The 17,500-nt window shown below is 44.5% G+C and overlaps 1 protein-coding gene across 2 annotated transcripts in view; it reads right to left on the bottom strand.

Moving 5' to 3' along the window:
* The window catches only part of polr3a (polymerase (RNA) III (DNA directed) polypeptide A), a 31,552-nt gene extending 16,787 nt beyond the window's left edge, over window positions 1–14,765 (bottom strand). For both annotated transcript variants that reach the window (XM_031560814.1, XM_031560815.1), the window contains exons 1-18: window positions 14,526–14,765; window positions 13,925–14,060; window positions 13,584–13,721; window positions 13,070–13,241; window positions 12,356–12,510; window positions 11,560–11,799; window positions 10,521–10,683; window positions 10,027–10,163; window positions 9,557–9,660; window positions 8,837–8,978; window positions 8,284–8,424; window positions 7,579–7,648; window positions 5,129–5,256; window positions 4,414–4,552; window positions 3,435–3,599; window positions 2,698–2,870; window positions 1,275–1,386; window positions 504–622 (exon numbers count right to left, since the gene is read on the bottom strand). In XM_031560814.1, the coding sequence (XP_031416674.1) occupies window positions 504–622; window positions 1,275–1,386; window positions 2,698–2,870; window positions 3,435–3,599; window positions 4,414–4,552; window positions 5,129–5,256; window positions 7,579–7,648; window positions 8,284–8,424; window positions 8,837–8,978; window positions 9,557–9,660; window positions 10,027–10,163; window positions 10,521–10,683; window positions 11,560–11,799; window positions 12,356–12,510; window positions 13,070–13,241; window positions 13,584–13,721; window positions 13,925–14,060; window positions 14,526–14,569 (2,478 nt within the window). In that variant the 5' untranslated portion in view covers window positions 14,570–14,765. The remainder of the gene's footprint in view (window positions 1–503; window positions 623–1,274; window positions 1,387–2,697; window positions 2,871–3,434; window positions 3,600–4,413; window positions 4,553–5,128; window positions 5,257–7,578; window positions 7,649–8,283; window positions 8,425–8,836; window positions 8,979–9,556; window positions 9,661–10,026; window positions 10,164–10,520; window positions 10,684–11,559; window positions 11,800–12,355; window positions 12,511–13,069; window positions 13,242–13,583; window positions 13,722–13,924; window positions 14,061–14,525) is intronic.
* Between the last annotated feature and the right edge of the window lie 2,735 nt (window positions 14,766–17,500).

The raw sequence follows: 17,500 nt of genomic DNA, 5'->3' as shown, positions 1-17,500 counted from the left end.
GGGTTACTCAGCTCTGTGCGTCCTTTTTGACACATACTGACTTAAGTGAATGTCTTTTCATGGTTAAGAAATAGTATACTTATGACAAGTGCACGTTTATTTGGAGCAAACAGGATTCAAACGGAATCTGACGTTGGACATTTCATGTTTGACGTATGACTTGAGACATTGTCCTTTCATTTAACATTTAAATATTTGAAAATAAAAAGATCCTATATCAATGGACCTTGAGGTAGCGACCCTAAAATTCTAAGCATTTATTCATTCAGCATACTGAAATGGTCTTGAAAGATCACAAATTTCCAATAGAATAAATAGCCATCTGTGGCCACGAGGTGGTGATGGTAACGTCTAGGTATTATCAAAGAACCAAACCAAGCATGCCATGTGACTATTGGGGGCAGAGAACGGTTTGGTTGCATAAGCACGTTTCAAACCAGATCGTTAACAGTGTGTGTGTGTGTGTGTGTGTGTGTGTGTGTGTGTGAGAGTGTTGCATTTACCTTTGAGTGCTTGTCGAAGTGGGGCAGGGAGCGGTTCTCAAAGCCATCAGGCACACGTGAGCCACTGATGGCTTGCTGACCGACACAGGCGATCATCTGAGAGATATTGATGAAAGACCCTAATCAGAAAAAAAAGGTATAAAAGTGTATAAAAGCCTGCAAAACACACACACAGACACACACCTCTTTCATGAACACTACATATATCATTTTCTTTTATAATCCTTTTATATGTACATTTGGCTGAGAAAAGAAATGTCATGGTGACAATTCAATAGGCTCTGGCGACTTAAGCCGTTCCCAAGGAAACTGACTAACACGGGTTCTTGAGAGAGGAGCTGAAGTGCTGAAATCGGCTCTTTGAGGAGACTGCTTTTTGGGGGGCCCCCGCTGGCCTGCCGTGAGGGTAGCAAGGGTCTGAAGTGTACCAGTCATGTGGCTAACAGAGGGGACTGCCCGTGGATACGCGGGTACAAATAACATAATAGGTCATTGTGTCAGAAAAACATTGCAGTGTAATCAGTAGATCAGTGCGTGTTTGTGTGTGTGTACACGTGTGTACTTTGAGTGTCTGTATGAGTGGCTATGGCATTCAGGACTATGATCACAATGCTGATCAGTGTGTGTACATCAAAGGTCAGAGGTCAGAGAGAGAGTGTGAGCGTTTAATGTACAGTGTGTGTGTGTGTGTGTGTGTGTGTGTGTGTGTGTGTGTGTGTGTGTGTGTGTGTACAGTGTGTGTGTGTGTGTGTGTGCGTGCGTGCGTGTTACCTTTAGAGCCACACAAGGCCATGACGAGGGGACTGTTGCTTTTATCCAGCTCTCGGAGACAGGCACTACCTGCATGATCTCTGATGACGGACAGCTCTCTCAGAATCAGGGCCTGTCACAAACACACAAAGACAAGGTCTCATATACAAACACACAAACACACACACACACACACATATATACCATATCTATGTACAAACATACAGTTATAAAATAGACATAAGCACAACAACAGTGCAAACATGGCTTTTATAACGGGACTTTGGCCGGTCCCCCAAACCATGCCACCTAGTGTGTGTACCTAGTGTCAAAATGTGGGTTTAACCTCTACAGTCTCCTCAGAGGTCCAGTCTGGGTTTAAGTGGCTCGTGGGCACAGGAGCGTGTTTATGAGTGTGCTCGTGTAAAATGTGTGCGTTCTTCCACAAGCGAGTCTCTCAGTGGCGGAGGCTGGGATGTATTCATGTGGTGTGGGCTTATGCAAGTGCTCACGTGTTTTGAACATGAGTTCTTACCTTCATTATCTTCCACCTGCTTCACCTCGCTACTGCTGGAACATGCTGACAGTCACAGGCCTTGGCATTGTGTATGAGTGGTGCTTGTGTGTGTGCCTGAGTGTGTGTGTGTGTGTGTGTGTGTGTGCGTGTGTGTGTGTGTGTGTGTGCGTGTGTATGTGTGTACGTGTGTGTGTGTGTGTGTGTGTGTGTGTGTGTGTGTATGCGTGAGTTTTTCATAGTTTGTCTAAGACTCTGGAGTCGGCAGAAGACACACCAGGTAATTGCTGTTTTGCGGTAATTTCTCTGGCTACCCACGTAGATAGATACACTTTCCTCCTGCATGCAAGTTAACCCATTCACAAATGCCTGATTTGGGTGGTGTCATGTTGCTCAATAATAACAATGTTGATGTAGGGCCTGAAAACAGCAAGCATCAAAGCAGCCTATAAATTCATAGGTCTTGGTCTTGTTTTCAACAGTCACCCCTTTGGCTATGCATAGCTATACCCAACAACCTCTCATGATTTAGCATGAAAGCTCAACATATACCACGTATCTTTAAAGAGGCAAACTCAGAGCTAATAGCAAACAGAACAGGTAACAATTAACTGAGACCATAATTGCTATGTTCACACAGAGCCTGAAGCCCCGGCATGTAAACAGTACCTATGGCATAAGCAGAATGTCATTCGCATGCATTGTGTGCAGTGTGTTCATTATGTGTGTATTATGTGTGCGTGCGTTTATGTGTGTGTGTGTGTGTGCGTGTATTATGTGCGTGTGTGTGTATTATGTGCGTGTGTGTGTATTATGTGCGCGCGTGCGTGTGTGTGTGTGTGTGTGTGTGTGTGTGTGTGTGTGTGTGTGTGTATTATGTGCGTGTATTATGTGCGCGTGTGTGTGTGTGTGTGTGTGTGTGTGTGTTACCTCCAGCGTCTCGTCCGGTGTGCACCCTGGCTGTGGGGCGAGCTTGCCAGTCTTCAGGGCCTCGATGTACTCGTCACACTTCTTGTAGCCGGCGTCCAGCAGGTCCTGCTTGGCCTTCAGAAGCCCCTGGCCCGGGGTGACGTCCCCGATGCCAATGGAGAAGCCTCTGTTGGCTGGCCAGAGAAAGGACAACAAATAAAACTGCTATTATCTATGAACTAGAATAAATCGAATTCATTCCAATGAAAGTCCATTTCTTTGACATAAATGAAGTCCATAATACTATTTTTTTTGCAACAAACTTGGTCAAGGCCTTCAGGCTTCCACACACTCCAAAAAGTAGGCCATTTTACCATGGCCGTTATTGCTTTGAAAAGATTGTTTTCTCCAAGCACAAATATTTTAGGGTCGGAGGTCATGACCTCATGGGTGTGCTTTAAAAGAGGAGGCTAAGAGTAGAGACGAGGGGAAGCTGAGGAGGAGGAAGTTACTACTGCAGGGGGGGGTCAAAAAGGTTTGCCCTTTTCCAAAGAAAAAAAGCAATACAAATCCCTCAGTATACCAGAACCAAAACATATCAAAGAATCACCATCTTTTTGAATGATGACATACGGAGCACCACTGGGGATCTCAACTGAGCCCAACAGAAAATCAGGACCAATAGAAACCCTCTTAGTATCCACACACACACACACACACCATTCCCAGACCTTCAGACCCCCCCCCTGTTGACTCACACAGGTAGCAAGGGGCCAGGCGGGCCAGGCGGGACATGGCGTCAGCCGCCTCCATCTGGCCCCAGTCGCGCAGCAGGATGTAGAAGATGTTGTTCTTGGAGCCGGAGCCCAGCGTGCCCTTGTCCATGGTGCCGCACAGCAACTCACTGTTCTGGATCACCACGACTGATAGAAAAGATAGAAAGAACAGGGAGTGGAGTAATGGAGAAAGATACAGAGATAAGGAAAGAGTGAGAGAAATGGGGAGAGAGAAAACGAGAGAACAGGAGATTTAGTAGCACCCAGGAGGAATGGAGGAAGTGAGAGAGCAGAATGCGAGAACAGAGTAGTGGAAGGAGGGGGGGGGGGGGGGGAGAACCCAACAGAGGAAACAGTCAGTAACTCCTCATTCAATTTTCACCACTGCTCCCCAGGTGTTCTCTTTGCTTGGAGGTGCCAGTTCACATGAACTCACTCATTTCACTTCCAACTGCACCTCAGTTTTTTCAGGCACTCACACAGCCTCGTGCGACACAGACCGTAATGCATCATCAGACCTAATTCTCCACTTCTTGTTTATTCGGTACGCATGACGTCTGTTCAGTGGTTGGCTGCAGTGAGTGCGTTATAAGACCTGATTCTCTACTTCTTGTTTATGTGGTACAGTGAGTGCGTTATAAGACCTGATTCTCCACTTCTTGTTTATGTGGTACAGTGAGTGCGTTATAAGACCTGATTCTCTACTTCTTGTTTATGTGGTACAGTGAGTGCGTTATAAGACCTGATTCTCTACTTCTTGTTTATGTGGTACAGTGAGTGCGTTATAAGACCTGATTCTCTACTTCTTGTTTATGTGGTACAGTGAGTGCGTTATAAGACCTGATTCTCTACTTCTTGTTTATGTGGTACAGTGAGTGCGTTATAAGACCTGATTCTCTACTTCGTGTTTATGTGGTACGCATGACGTCTGTTCAGTGGTTGGCTGCGGAGAGTGCCTTACAGGAGTCATTGGAGCACATGTCCTCTCCTTTGCCGCTGTACTGTTTTCCTTTGGTGCGCAGGTTGGCCTTGACAGGACAGGCTGCGCCGGGCTTCAGGATCAGGCTGAAGATCTGCTTCCCCGTCCACAGGGTCACAGGCTGGAGACACAACATGGCAGTTCAGAGGGCATGATGAGACACGAGAACCAATGGAATATAGTCTGTGATCAATACGGATCTACATCAGAAACCGATCAAATACTAGATTAGTACTGATCAATTATAAAACCTAGGCACATCATCAAAACTGTATATATGTATATATTATTATTATTATATTATTATTATTATATATTATATATATATATATATATATATATCAAAACGTGGGTCATTACTAAGCTACATCATAACTGAACAAATACTGAGTCAATACAAAACCATCCAATTCCACATCAATACTGATCTCCAGCACACACCACTGATTAGATCAGTGATCAACATCAAAGCCAGTTAAATACCAGAACTGCACCACAACCAATCGCCTACCTGATCAGTGCTGTGCAAATACTAACAAATGGATATTAGACAAAAGCACATCCATGCGATGTCATGGCAACCCCATGGCCAATTCATGATGTATTCAAATGTAGCTTAGTACAGAATAACACCGGTGTACTAAACTGTCGTGACTTATATTAACATCTAATTCAATGCTGAATCCTGATTGGCTACCTTCATGATGGAAGGGCGGGGCAGAGTTATTTTGATCTTCTCGTCTTTGCCCGCGAGGATGGAGGCCACGAGCTGGCAGGTTTTCGACCGGTCGAAGAAGGTGTCCTTCAGCGTCAGCAGGTAAGCTCCTGTGTGGGGGAACAGACAACATGGACATGCGTCAGGGAGTCGAGTCCTGGCTTCAGGTATTCATCGTTGGGAATGCTGGGTCTGTCCATCTGTAGGTCTATCTGTGCTTGGGACAGTGGCAGCTTTAAGCCCTTTTGACCTTTATCAAATTAGATTTGGATTGGAGTTGGGGCTTACAATGAAGTTCTGCTACATTTGAAAAAGGCCTAGAACAGACTTCATACCCAAAATTCTAACAAAAATATGAATCGTCGATTTGAAGCAACAGAATCTGCTCCATAATAATAAAAAAAGAAAGTTGATTGCTGGTCGGACTTTGAGGTCTACTGCAAATGATTTGCAGGGTTTTGCATAACACCTGAAGTCTTAGACTTATATCGGGACGATAGCATAAAGACCCACAGCGCTGGAGGATGGGCTCTTTTTAGGATAAACGCTTCAGAGGGCCGACACACTGGGAATACTAATAAACACAATCTGGAAAGGCCAAACATAGCTCTAGTGCTCCCCCTTGTGGTGGACAAAGTAAATGCATGCTCTGAAGTAATGCCTCTCGTTAGCCATGCAATGAAAACAGGAAGACAGTGAAGTGGGGTTGAAACAGCACAGGGGTTCTCTGACCGAGATCCTATTATGGGATGCCAGGGTTGGAAAGGGAAACTGCAACAAACAATTATTTCAAGAGGTTAAGATTTCGATTCGATTTTTGCATTTTAAGGACACTCAAGCCATCTTGATACCAATATACATTATTATTATTATTATTCAGCACTTCATGTTATTTTGTGATTATGTTGTTTTCAAGTATCTGCTATTTTAAGGACCTACACTCTACATCTGAATTTTTTTTTTTGTTTCAAATGAAAAACATCTCAAGAACACTGTGTGTATGGCCGACTATACCACCAGATCAAAGGGGTTGTGTTTGTATGGTATTCATGGAGTTTCACAAATCGCTTTCATCACTACTCAGAAGCACTTCATGTTTGAAGTGTGCTGACCGCCAAAGCAGGAAAACAAAGAATAGAAATATGGACGGAAGCTTGGATGTAACGTAGAGAGATATGTGATAAAAACATGCAGTGCAATTATGTAGTGCATGCCAAGCTATAGGATATGCGTATAAATATCTCTGTGTTCACTGGGTACATGTTAAGAACATCAGATGATTTAACATCTGCGTTTTATTATCATCAATATTCCCCACATTTTTATGTGGTTTCGGCTCAGTGTAAAGAAAAAAATCGTTTGAAGAAAGCAGAAGAAAACGTTGGGTACATTGTGACGTATGGATGAAGAGGGCCCGATAGTTTGAGACCCCTGGCATGACATTTTCATACAGTGCTTAACAATTACGCTATAATGTCCCATTTACAAAATCAATTGCTCCAGAGGATCAAAAGCCGTGGCTGACGCAGACATTCAAACAAAGGTTCGAGCAAGAATATAACAGCGGGATTAAACTTCCTGGGATAATGGCGGCACCTTTGTTGTTTGGAAAGGGCAAGGGCAAGGGCAGCTATGCTCAGCAAGTGCTCACTTATGGCCAGATGGAGCTCAATTTTCTTTCAGCTACAGGCAGGCAGGCATCTTAATAAAAAGCAGGATACGAAAAAGTTTGCAATAAAATGTGCAGATAGAGATGAAGTGCACTACAATTGAGCCTTCACATTATTTGCTTTCACCGTAACAACCTTCATTCATTGAATTCCTTTCACATTATTGCTTTCACCGTAACAATCTACATTCATTGAATGAAATTATCGACCTATATAAGGACGTTCAATGGGATTTGGCTGCACTCACGGCACTGATCAAACTATTTGATATTTCAAACTGGTGCTCATGATGTCGCGGCATGGCTAGGAAAGGCTCCTAGTAACTGCTCATGTTCCACTGATTTATTAACCTGATGTTACACCTGAGCAGGCTAAAGCTAAAGGTCTTCAGCTAAACCAGTCGACCACAGACACAAAGAACGAGGCTCTAGTTAGAATTTCCCCCATTTGAAATGCTTAATGCACAAAGCTTCTGTTAATGATGTGACACGGCTGAGCGATATCATTCCTCACTTCGGCCATACCCGGGCTAGCCGCTGTGCACAAAATGACAAATGAAAAATACTAATGAATGTCAGCCAGCATTGTGTTTTCTACCTACGCTAAAAACTCAAGAATTATTTCATGTGGCTAGAGCTAACCGAGTGAAAGACGCAGGAGCCCACTGCAATTTTCTGCGCTGGTGCTTCAACCGCCCCGACAGAAGGAGGGAGGTCTGTGTGATTGGGCCTTCACGACTCACCAGCCGGGAACAAAGCTCACCTGTTAGAAAGTCCTGAATGGCGGCAATCAGCGGCTCCCCGTTTCTTGGTGTGACCAGGTTGGCTTTTGTCTGCGGAAGAGAGGGAGCACAAATGTGGTGAATATGTGGACTGTGGTCCCTAATTGGCCTCTTGAACTATTGCATACCCCTGTGAAAATAACTTGGCAGACTAGAGAAGGAATGTATAATTAGGCCACTGCAGAAATGAAGCAATCTGGAGTTCATAATAGTCATGATATAATTTCTAACACAATATACTTAATTGCTTAGCACAGATCACTACCAAAGTCGTTCAACATAATTGCATATTTGTTTTTTTTTGTCAAAAGGACATTTTACCACCGGTGGGAAAATAGTTTTTTGTTCTTGTTGTCAATATGCCTTTAAAGCTCTGTGAGTTTTTGTCCTAGAAAAGAGGACAAGAGACACCCCCAGAAACCTTTAATCTTTACATATATGCCACTTGTGCATCAATGTTTTTTTAGTTAGAGGAAATATGAGAAAACATCAAGGAATGTCAGACTACCTAAAAAAGTCTAACAGGCCTGTGTCCCCTAAGAGTTAATCGCTGACAAAGTTTGATGGCAAAAGTTGGCACAGACACATCTTCTACCAAAACGCTAGCATTAAAAAAAAACTCATTCACAGGAGGCACAATTAGACGAGGAAACAGATATTGGCACAACACCAGAGTTAGAACGCACCCCCATGAGAACGAGGGCCTCAGCCTTGGCCTCCTCCGTCTGGGGAAGGTGGAGGTTCATCTCGTCGCCGTCAAAGTCGGCGTTGTAGGGCGTGCAGACGCATTCGTTGAAGCGGAACGTCCGGTGGGGTTTCACTACCGCCTGGCGACAAGTTCACAGAGAGAGAGAGGGAGTGACAGAACATAAATAAGCCAGCTAGATATCAAATTGAATTTTGTTGTGCGTTCCCACTGGACTATTGGGGGGGAATGAGGGGGACAGAGAGAAGTCTGTTCGCGTATAAAGAACAGACAACCAAGGCTAGAGAATAATGCAACTGGGATCTTTTGTACAGCTTCAATGGGAACAGCTTCAAGGGGAACTGTTCAAAGGAACAGTTCAGCAATTAAAGCACATATCTGCCCAGCGCAACAGTGTGCTCGACGGACAGCAGTGCCACACTGCGCTGATGTGGTTCATAGACGGACAGCAGTGGCATACTGCGCTGATGTGGTTCATAGACAGACAGCAGTGGCATACTGCGCTGATGTGGTTCATAGACGGGTTCACTCACTATGTGCGCCATGATACTGAGCTTGTGCAGTGAGGGCTGCCGGTTGAAGAGTACAATGTCGCCGTCGATCATGTGCCTCTCGACCACGTCGCCAAACTTCAGCTCCTGAGCCATCTTCTCGCGGTTGCCGTACCTCAAGAACCTGGGGCGGAGAGAGAGCAGAGTGAGCATAGTGGAGAGACCTTGGCCCTTTTGGTAACTACCCTTGGCTGTGAGGGAGCATACATGTGAACATTTGAGAAAATGCTAGTTCTCATTACAAATAGAGGTTTTCAAAAGAATACTGCATTAGAGTTGAACCGATCCTAAAAAGAGATCGAAATGACTCTCCACTATTGAATCCCAACCCCTTCGCTACTCGTGATCCCCAGAGGCTGCGTCCAAACACAAGTGGCATATTCTCCATGTTTTTACTTGTCTACGGCCATGATGCGAAACCTTCAAATTAATTCCACTCAATTAGATTTTTTTACTTTAAGAAATGCCATTAAGAACAGATGGTCTCAAGGCGCTTTCCAGAGCCCTCCAAGGCCCTGACAACCATGAGAGCGGGACCCTGACAGCAGGGCCCTGACAGCCATGGTCCTGAGGCCCTGACAACCATGAGAGCGCGGCCCTGACAACCATGAGAGCGGGGCCCTGACAACCATGAGAGCGCGGCCCTGACAACCATGAGAGCGGGGACCATGACAACCCTGAGAGCGCGGCCCTGTTCCTCACCTCTTCATCTGGTTGTGTCTCTGCTGGATGAAGTTGGCCCCAGGGTGCACCTCTGGTCCGCTCTTCACCAGCTTCCTCAACATTTCAATGTTGGCTTTGTTCACCTAGGACACAGCGGAACGCAAGCATTGACATTGTAAATGGCGGGTGAGGTGACCGGAGCGGCCAGCCCTGCTGTGCCCACTAGTGCCTTCACAACACAGGCTCCAGTACAGAAGAGGGTCACACAACCATAGTGGTGGACTGGCAGAGGCATTTGTGCTGCGGAAACACTGGAACACTGGTAGGCTGTACATAGCTTACAGGCCCGAAGAACAGAGAAAGGTAATGCTTTAAGTATAACTATGTGTCTGACTCTTCCTAACAAATACACACCCAAACACAATATAGATTCTTGTGTCGTTGGGTGTTTCAGAACAAAGTTATAAATTGTGTGACGTGTGACGTGATGTGACAGACAGATTGCTCACCTTCTCTGGGTAGGTCAAGATCTTGGCGACATGGATGGGGACTGCCACCTCATCAATCCGCAGGTTGGGGTCGGGGGAGATGACCGTTCTGCCAGAGAAATCCACTCGCTTTCCTGACAGGTTTCCACGGAAACGCCCTAATGCGCACACACACACACAAGCACAAATGGTCTTTAATGTCTAAAAAAAACACATCATATGTGCTAAGTTCTATCGATATCTGCAGCAATTGGCTCTTGAATCCCTATCGCTAGCAATATTAGACCCATAAACGGCACCTGATTGTGTCAATAGCCATGTAGCTCCTGTAACTCCACTCTAAAAGTGACACTGTGATGATCCATTGTAGATCACATCATATGATCTGAACGTATAAAATGTGCATGTTTTCATATTGCTAAGAAAAATGTCAATAATTCTGTCATCTCAAACGACTTTGAATCTGAGTTTCTGAATGGGTCTTTTGTTCATTTTCACTTTGCACCGTCGCTGACCTTGCTTCCCCTTGAGTCTTTGCACGAAGCCTCTGGTCCACTTCTTGGGTGCCATATTGAGAGGGATGCCTGACAGCTCACTGTTGATGTACAGGGCGCACTGCAGCTGCAGGAAGTCCCAGTCCTCCATGATCATCTGCGTCTTCGCCCCAGACATGCGATGCTGCACAAAACAACATTGATTATTGTACATCCACTAGTCTCTTACATTTACGTACCATTCATTCCGTTTACAGATGCTTTCATCTAAAGCAACGCACAAGTCAAGTCTATTATAACCGAAGTGACAGCAGGCTATGGAGAAGTCATTGAAAAAAGGTCTGACAATCCTCAGCTTCAATTCCACCCAACACAAATGCCATGGAGTATTATACACTAGTGTTCAAAAGTGCCATAGAGTATTATACACTAGTGTTCAAAAGTGCCATAGAGTATTATACACTAGTGTTCAAAAGTGCCATGGAGTATTATACACTAGTGTTCAAAAGTGCCATGGAGTATTATACACTACTGTTCAAAAGTGCCATAGAGTATTATACACTAGTGTTCAAAAGTGCCATAGAGTATTATACTCTACTGTTCAAAAGTGCCATAGAGTATTATACACTAGTGTTCAAAAGTGCCATGGAGTATTATACACTAGTGTTCAAAAGTGCCATAGAGTATTATACACTAGTGTTCAAAAGTTTGGAATCACCCAGAAACAACACATTGGGAAAACTCCATCAAAGTGCAAAAATCAATTCAAAAAGTTAGAAACATGTAGCATCATATAAAGTAAAGTTATCAGTGCAGAGCAAGGACAAACAGACAAAAAGGGAGAGGAAAGTGTTTTTCTCCTCACTCCAACTAGGCCTTAGACCTCCAAACAATAAATAAAGGTAAAAATAATGGAAAGGTAAAACTAAAAACTATGGCCATTCAGGAACACTTTTCGTGTTGCTGTCTTCCTAGGAGTCCACCCAGTGGGCAAAGCTCCCACTGAACAGACTGAATCTGAATCTGGACCAGACCCTTGGGTCGGAGGGAAAGCTACTACCTTCTTGATGACGTCGTTGAGGAAGATGATCTCCGTGAGCTTCATGGTGAGATCATCCTCGTTGGTGCCGGACTTGAGGTCGCTGACCACCGAGGGTCGGATGCAGAGCGGCGGCACCAGCAGGCGGGTCAGGATGAGGTCGGCCGGCTTCCCCGACTCCGGGTTCATCAGCAGCAGCGGCACATCCTCCGCCGGAATCCTCCGGAACATATTCAGCACCACCAGCGGGTTCAGGTTTTCCTGCAGACCCAATCAAATGTACATATTGGCATGGCAACATCTCAAATGTAAGATGGACATAGAGGGCAAGGCAAAATGTGACAAAAGCAGTCATTCCTTGCTACATAAATCTCATGATAACAGTTATTTATATGCTTAGTTTCCCTGGGAATCCTCCCACATAAATATCATGAACCTGATATGTCAATCCATTGATTGCCAATCGATCAAATGTCTGAGACGCCTGTCTGAAGGCTTCAGGGCCTGTCACCAATAGGAAAAGTCATCACCTATATTTCTATTTCTGCTTATGCTCATTTTTACTGTTTAGAGAGAAAATGTCAACAAACTGACAGGTCGTCGTCATCATCATCATCATCGGCCATTTGTGTTTGTTCTTTTCAATCTAGCCGTTGGACAAATGAGAACCTCTACCAAGGTGGAAGGCAGCAGAACTTCAGTTTGTTCACTATACCAAATGGATTACTGATATAACCACTGTACCACTATGCCTTTATCCTTGAAAGTTCTTTGATGCTCAACAGGGACCAAGGCAGAGAAATACACGACGACTCACTTGAGCCCGCGTCAGTAGCGCCTCCACTTCTTTGTTGTGCTCGATGGCGATGTCAAAGGACTGCAGAAAGTCTGTCACTATGGGGTCCACCACTTTCTTAGTAGTCTTGTATTTCTCATGGAGAATTTTCAACAAACCACACTTCTTCACTGGACCTAAGGGAAATAAAAGAAGGGGTATTGAAACACGATTACAGAATTGAAGAAAAGGCAACAGTGGCAACGATGATTCTATGACTATAAACTAGAATATTTTAACACTAAAGCAATACATGTTAACGCTTCAGCATGAAATGCAGGACTGAGCTCCAAGAACCAGAAAATCTTCCTTTATCTATAGACACACATGTTCCATGATATCATACGTGTATATCAGAATCAGAATCATCTTTATTGGCCAAGTACATTTCCACATACAAGGAATTTTTTCTGGGTTTAGTTTCTCTCAATGTACTTACACTGAAAAATATGCAGTATATCACAACAATTTAGGATAAAATAAATAAATATAATATATAATAATTTGTCAACTGTTCATTATATATTATGTATATATTTACAGACTCCACCAAAGGCATTGAATAAATGAGCAAATGTCACTGTGATGTTAAATCAACAAATGAGGTGATTAGTTCTTCATACTAGATCTCTCAACAGAACATCTCTATTAATATTAACTGTTCTGCATTAGCGGTTCTTGTAACTACAGCTGTACCATTGAATGCATTGCAGTTCAGACAGACAGTCCTCTTCCTGCACTTGTCAGAGATTTTCTTCTTCAGGCCGCGCTTCTGAAGGTAGACCAGGCCGGGCCTTCTGAGGAGGTCCATGAACTGAAGCTTGTCCTCTTTGGACAGCATGATGTGGTTACACGTTTTACAGATCATCTGTGAACAATAAGCCCAGTATGGGTCTTCAGTTGGGTAATGGTTTCTGTGGTTGTGTAGTGGAATTAGAAGATTTAATTTCACAAAGTTTACCCCCAGCTTTCTGATTCAGTATGCGAAATAAAAGCAAACTAGATCATATTGTGAAACAGATGACTGTACACAATTAATCACAAGTCATGCGATCATACAATTCTGAATGATTGGATAATGCCAATCAATACATTCCAGAATATCTTATCATTGTCTTTGCCAAATTGTCAGGTAAGCTTATATCAATCAAATATCAAATAATCAATGCTGATTTCCAAACCAAACTCAAAAAAGCAACACAACTCTGACCTGTAGGATTCCTATGATGGCTTTGAAGTAGCCAACATGAAAGCAGGGTAGCTCCAAGTCTAGGTATCCGTAGTGACCCAGACAGTCTGCCAAGTTCTTTCCACACGTATCACATGGTCGGTCCTTCTCACTCGTGCCCTGGAATAGATGGAGACATGTCAAATATGCTGTAATCCACTGATTGCTTTTTGGTGACGAAAGTGTTCAGTTATCTGACAGCATATATTCTGACAACTAACTAATGGTACTACAGTGATATACCAATGCAGTATTAAGAATCTGTGCACATGCAAATAAAGATTCGCCACACCAACGATTAATAATGTGGCGACATTCATTACCATGCGATGATCCAGGACACCGTAGGCCAGTGGTGTGTGACTGGTGTCCTGGCTGTACAGATTCTTGCTGACCACCTGGATATGAGCCTGCTGACGCATCTGCTCGGCAGATTTCATCCCAAAACAGATGTGGCTTCTGTACACGGTGGGAAGGAAACATCGTTAACGTACAACATAGGGAACCAACACAGCAACTCAGTTCATACATGCAACGCAGCACGTTCAATAAAGCAGCGATACTCTCCTGAGCTGGGACTAGATTAGATGTCATTTTTTAAATGAGCGATTATCTGTGGTTATTATAAGTGGTTTTATGTTTTACAGGACAATGCAACAGAGTGTCATATTGTACAGTTTTAATCGTGTATTTGGGAAAGCATTCAATTTAGCCAATGTGGTAAATGCTTTGACTGGTATGGCTCAAACGGAGGAAGAATAGGGGGAGTAATCCACAAATTGTGTCTGGGAATACGGCATTGTATTTAATGCTGATAAAGTTTGTTTTTTGGATGACCAGCAGCCTTTAGCCAGATCCAGTAAACCAACTAGCAAACAAGCTGTCTAATTCCCTAGCTAAGCTAACTTGGCTAACGTTACTTACATTTTCTTGGCCACATCCGTCTCTCTAAATTGTTCCTTCACCATGATGTCTGCTATTTCACGCCCAACACAGCAATACAAATATATCTGCTAAATACTGTCTGAATTTGCACCACGTTCACTCCGCATAACTAAACTTCAACACGTTGACACTGCTTATACATGCAATCAGTATGAACCACCATCTACATCCTCCCTATGCATGCCGAAAACACACACTTGTGCCCTCTGACCCTACAGATAAAACGAGATTACTGAAGACAACACTTGCACATATTGGAGACCTAAATCTTGAAGTTTACTGCCATCTGTCGTTTGGAGGCTAGAATGCGTCAGTTGACAGCGTATTGCTCAATTTCGCCACTGGAGGACGCTGTCTACCTTCTAGTAGCATAGCAACTAAAGCTCAGCATCTTGCCATTGGATATAAAGTATCGACACCGTCCGGAGATGAGATAATGTGCACCATTAATGTACTTGTAAATGAATGATTTATGGTTTATTTTGCATTCATCTGTTAAGGTAGACAAACCATACACGATAAACATATAGACGTGTTATTTGTGTTTCTGTCAATGTAGGCTACTGTCATTGACATGTTATTACAAATTATGATCTGACTGTCGTAGAGTGGCTTAACAGAGATGTAGCTTAGGCTAACAACTTTTACCGGACCCACAATACAGTAGCCTAGTAAATCAGAAGGAAAAACTCGAGTCGCGTAGCCTACTTATCATGACAATCAACTCAGCATGTAGTCATGGTAGTATACATCTTTCTCAAGCAGCATAACACAAGAAAGACCCTGTGTTTATTTGGTTTTGACAAACATTTCCACTCTCCCTACCATGACAATGCAATTTAAAGAAACCGCCAGCTGGCGGCACTGTCTCCTAATATTACCACTGTTGTCCCTACGGTGCCAGAGCTCATGAGGTTCCCGCAATGTCAACCATGTCTATTGCTGCCACCACATCACCACTGCTTTTCGTGAGGGGAATTTATGCCGATGCAATTTGCCAAACAACTGGAATGGATGGAGTGGAAGAAGGGAAAGAAAAGAAAAAGGGGTAGGACAGGGGAGAAAAAGAAGAAAGGATCTGTGGTGAAATCATTTTCCATGGTGTTTCTGTAGCAACACTCTGTGGGAGAGGCTGTCAATAAAATATTGAACCACATGTCGCATTTCTATTGGGCTTCTGAGAAAGAAAGGGAGGTGTGTGTGTGTGAGAGAAAGAGAGAGAGTGAGGGGGAGTGGTCCTGAAGTGCTGTGGCTAGAATATTGTGTTGTGTTGACCACTACATTCTGGCACACAAACACATACATGCACATAAACCCCAACACATGGCTATGCTCATGTACACACAAACACGCACACACTCACAAAGACACACACACACGCACTGCCAGACCACCCTTGTACTGTGGACACAGCTACACAACACACACTAACAGAAAACACACACATATACAATCTCGTGCACAGAGTAATTCACGTACACGTGTGTGAGTGCAGCATGCAAGCCGCCTGAGGACTGGGAGGCCCATCATTGCCCGCAGTCATTTAACTTGTCAAAACAGCAGGGCTGCCTGTCTCCTTGCATTTGGATCCGCTCTGCATTATACTGGAAACGAGGGAGCGGGGATCAAATAAAACTACGAGATGAAGATGCAAGTCCTGCGGGAGGCATTTGGGCTGATGGATTATGATTTTTTTTCTCTCTATCCAGACTGGCAGCCTCGCAAAAAGGGCTGCCTGTATGTGTGTGTGTCTGTATCTTTGGGTGAGTTTGTGTGTCTCTGTCAATATGCGAGCTGTGTGTGTTTGTGACTGTGAGTGTGTGTGTGTGTGTCTGTGTCTGTGCATGTGTGTATTTGTGTGTGTGTGTGTGTGTGTGTGTGTGTGTGTGTGTGTGTGCTTGTGTTTGTTTGCCATCCATATTTTCACAGCACCCTAATGCACTGCAGATTGTTTGGCTGACTTTACCAGCATTCCCCTCAATTAGGCTGCATCTCCTCAGCCTCTCATGACACCAACACTCAGGTGCGTCACTGAACCTCGCGGTAGAGACGAGGCCGATCTGTGGTCTCTGCCCGTGTCCCCCGTGTTAGTGGCCGGGGCCCGCGGGCTCTTGGCTTCCAGTCGCCTGACATCTCTCCACCTGCCGCTGTGCAGCTGCTGGATGGAGACTGGCGTCTATCGCGCTCAAGGACACTCAAGCCTGGCCACTTTCGCCTCTTCCTGGGGCCATTTTCAGCACGCAGCTCAAGAGGGAGATTGCTGGTCCATTAACAGCAGAAAAGGGTTTCCTGTTCGGTGCCAGTTATTTTGAGGTTAGCCATTTTTCCTTGGGGTCCACTCTTTTTCCGCATCCCTTTTGTGGTTTACACACACACAGAGACACTTCCCTCACAGTTCAACCAATGTCATTTCCGTTTACTTACAGTCGCAATGGACTGTGAAACATTGCGGCGTAGTAAACACAGACTATGGGTCATTAAAAACAATGACATCCTAATCCCTAGGAGAGGAACCAGTGCGGTGAAGAAAACACTGGCTTTCTTCCTCTGCCTGTCTCACCATAATGCCAAATAAATCATTGATACTCTGGTGAAGGTAATGGCTGCATCCCGGCTCCTTGGCCGTGTCCGCGCTTCATTATTGCCGGTGTATTTGAGCCGGAGCGGTGAGCTTGTGCACACGCCAGGGTCCTCGGCGGAGTCTGCCGGCAGAAATTTGCATAGACACACCACTGCCACCACCATCATCCCCGCCACCCCCCCCACATCCAACGAAAGGCTGTGAAAATGGAGCAATTAAAATGCATGGCTTCGCCTCCCCCTCCGGATGCCTGGGCGCCCGCCGTTGCGTTAGAAGCATCTGCAGCCCGACTGAAGCCGCTGCGCCTTATTGAAATGGAGAAGGGGATGCCTTGTTCATCTAAAAAACCTTTTGTCTGTTGCCCCTCTCTCTA

This window comes from Clupea harengus, chromosome 23 (assembly GCF_900700415.2).
Source record: "Clupea harengus chromosome 23, Ch_v2.0.2, whole genome shotgun sequence".
Classification (NCBI taxonomy): domain Eukaryota; kingdom Metazoa; phylum Chordata; class Actinopteri; order Clupeiformes; family Clupeidae; genus Clupea; species Clupea harengus.
The sequence above is the reverse complement of the archived record's forward strand: the minus strand, read 5'-3'. Positions and strand labels throughout refer to the sequence as shown.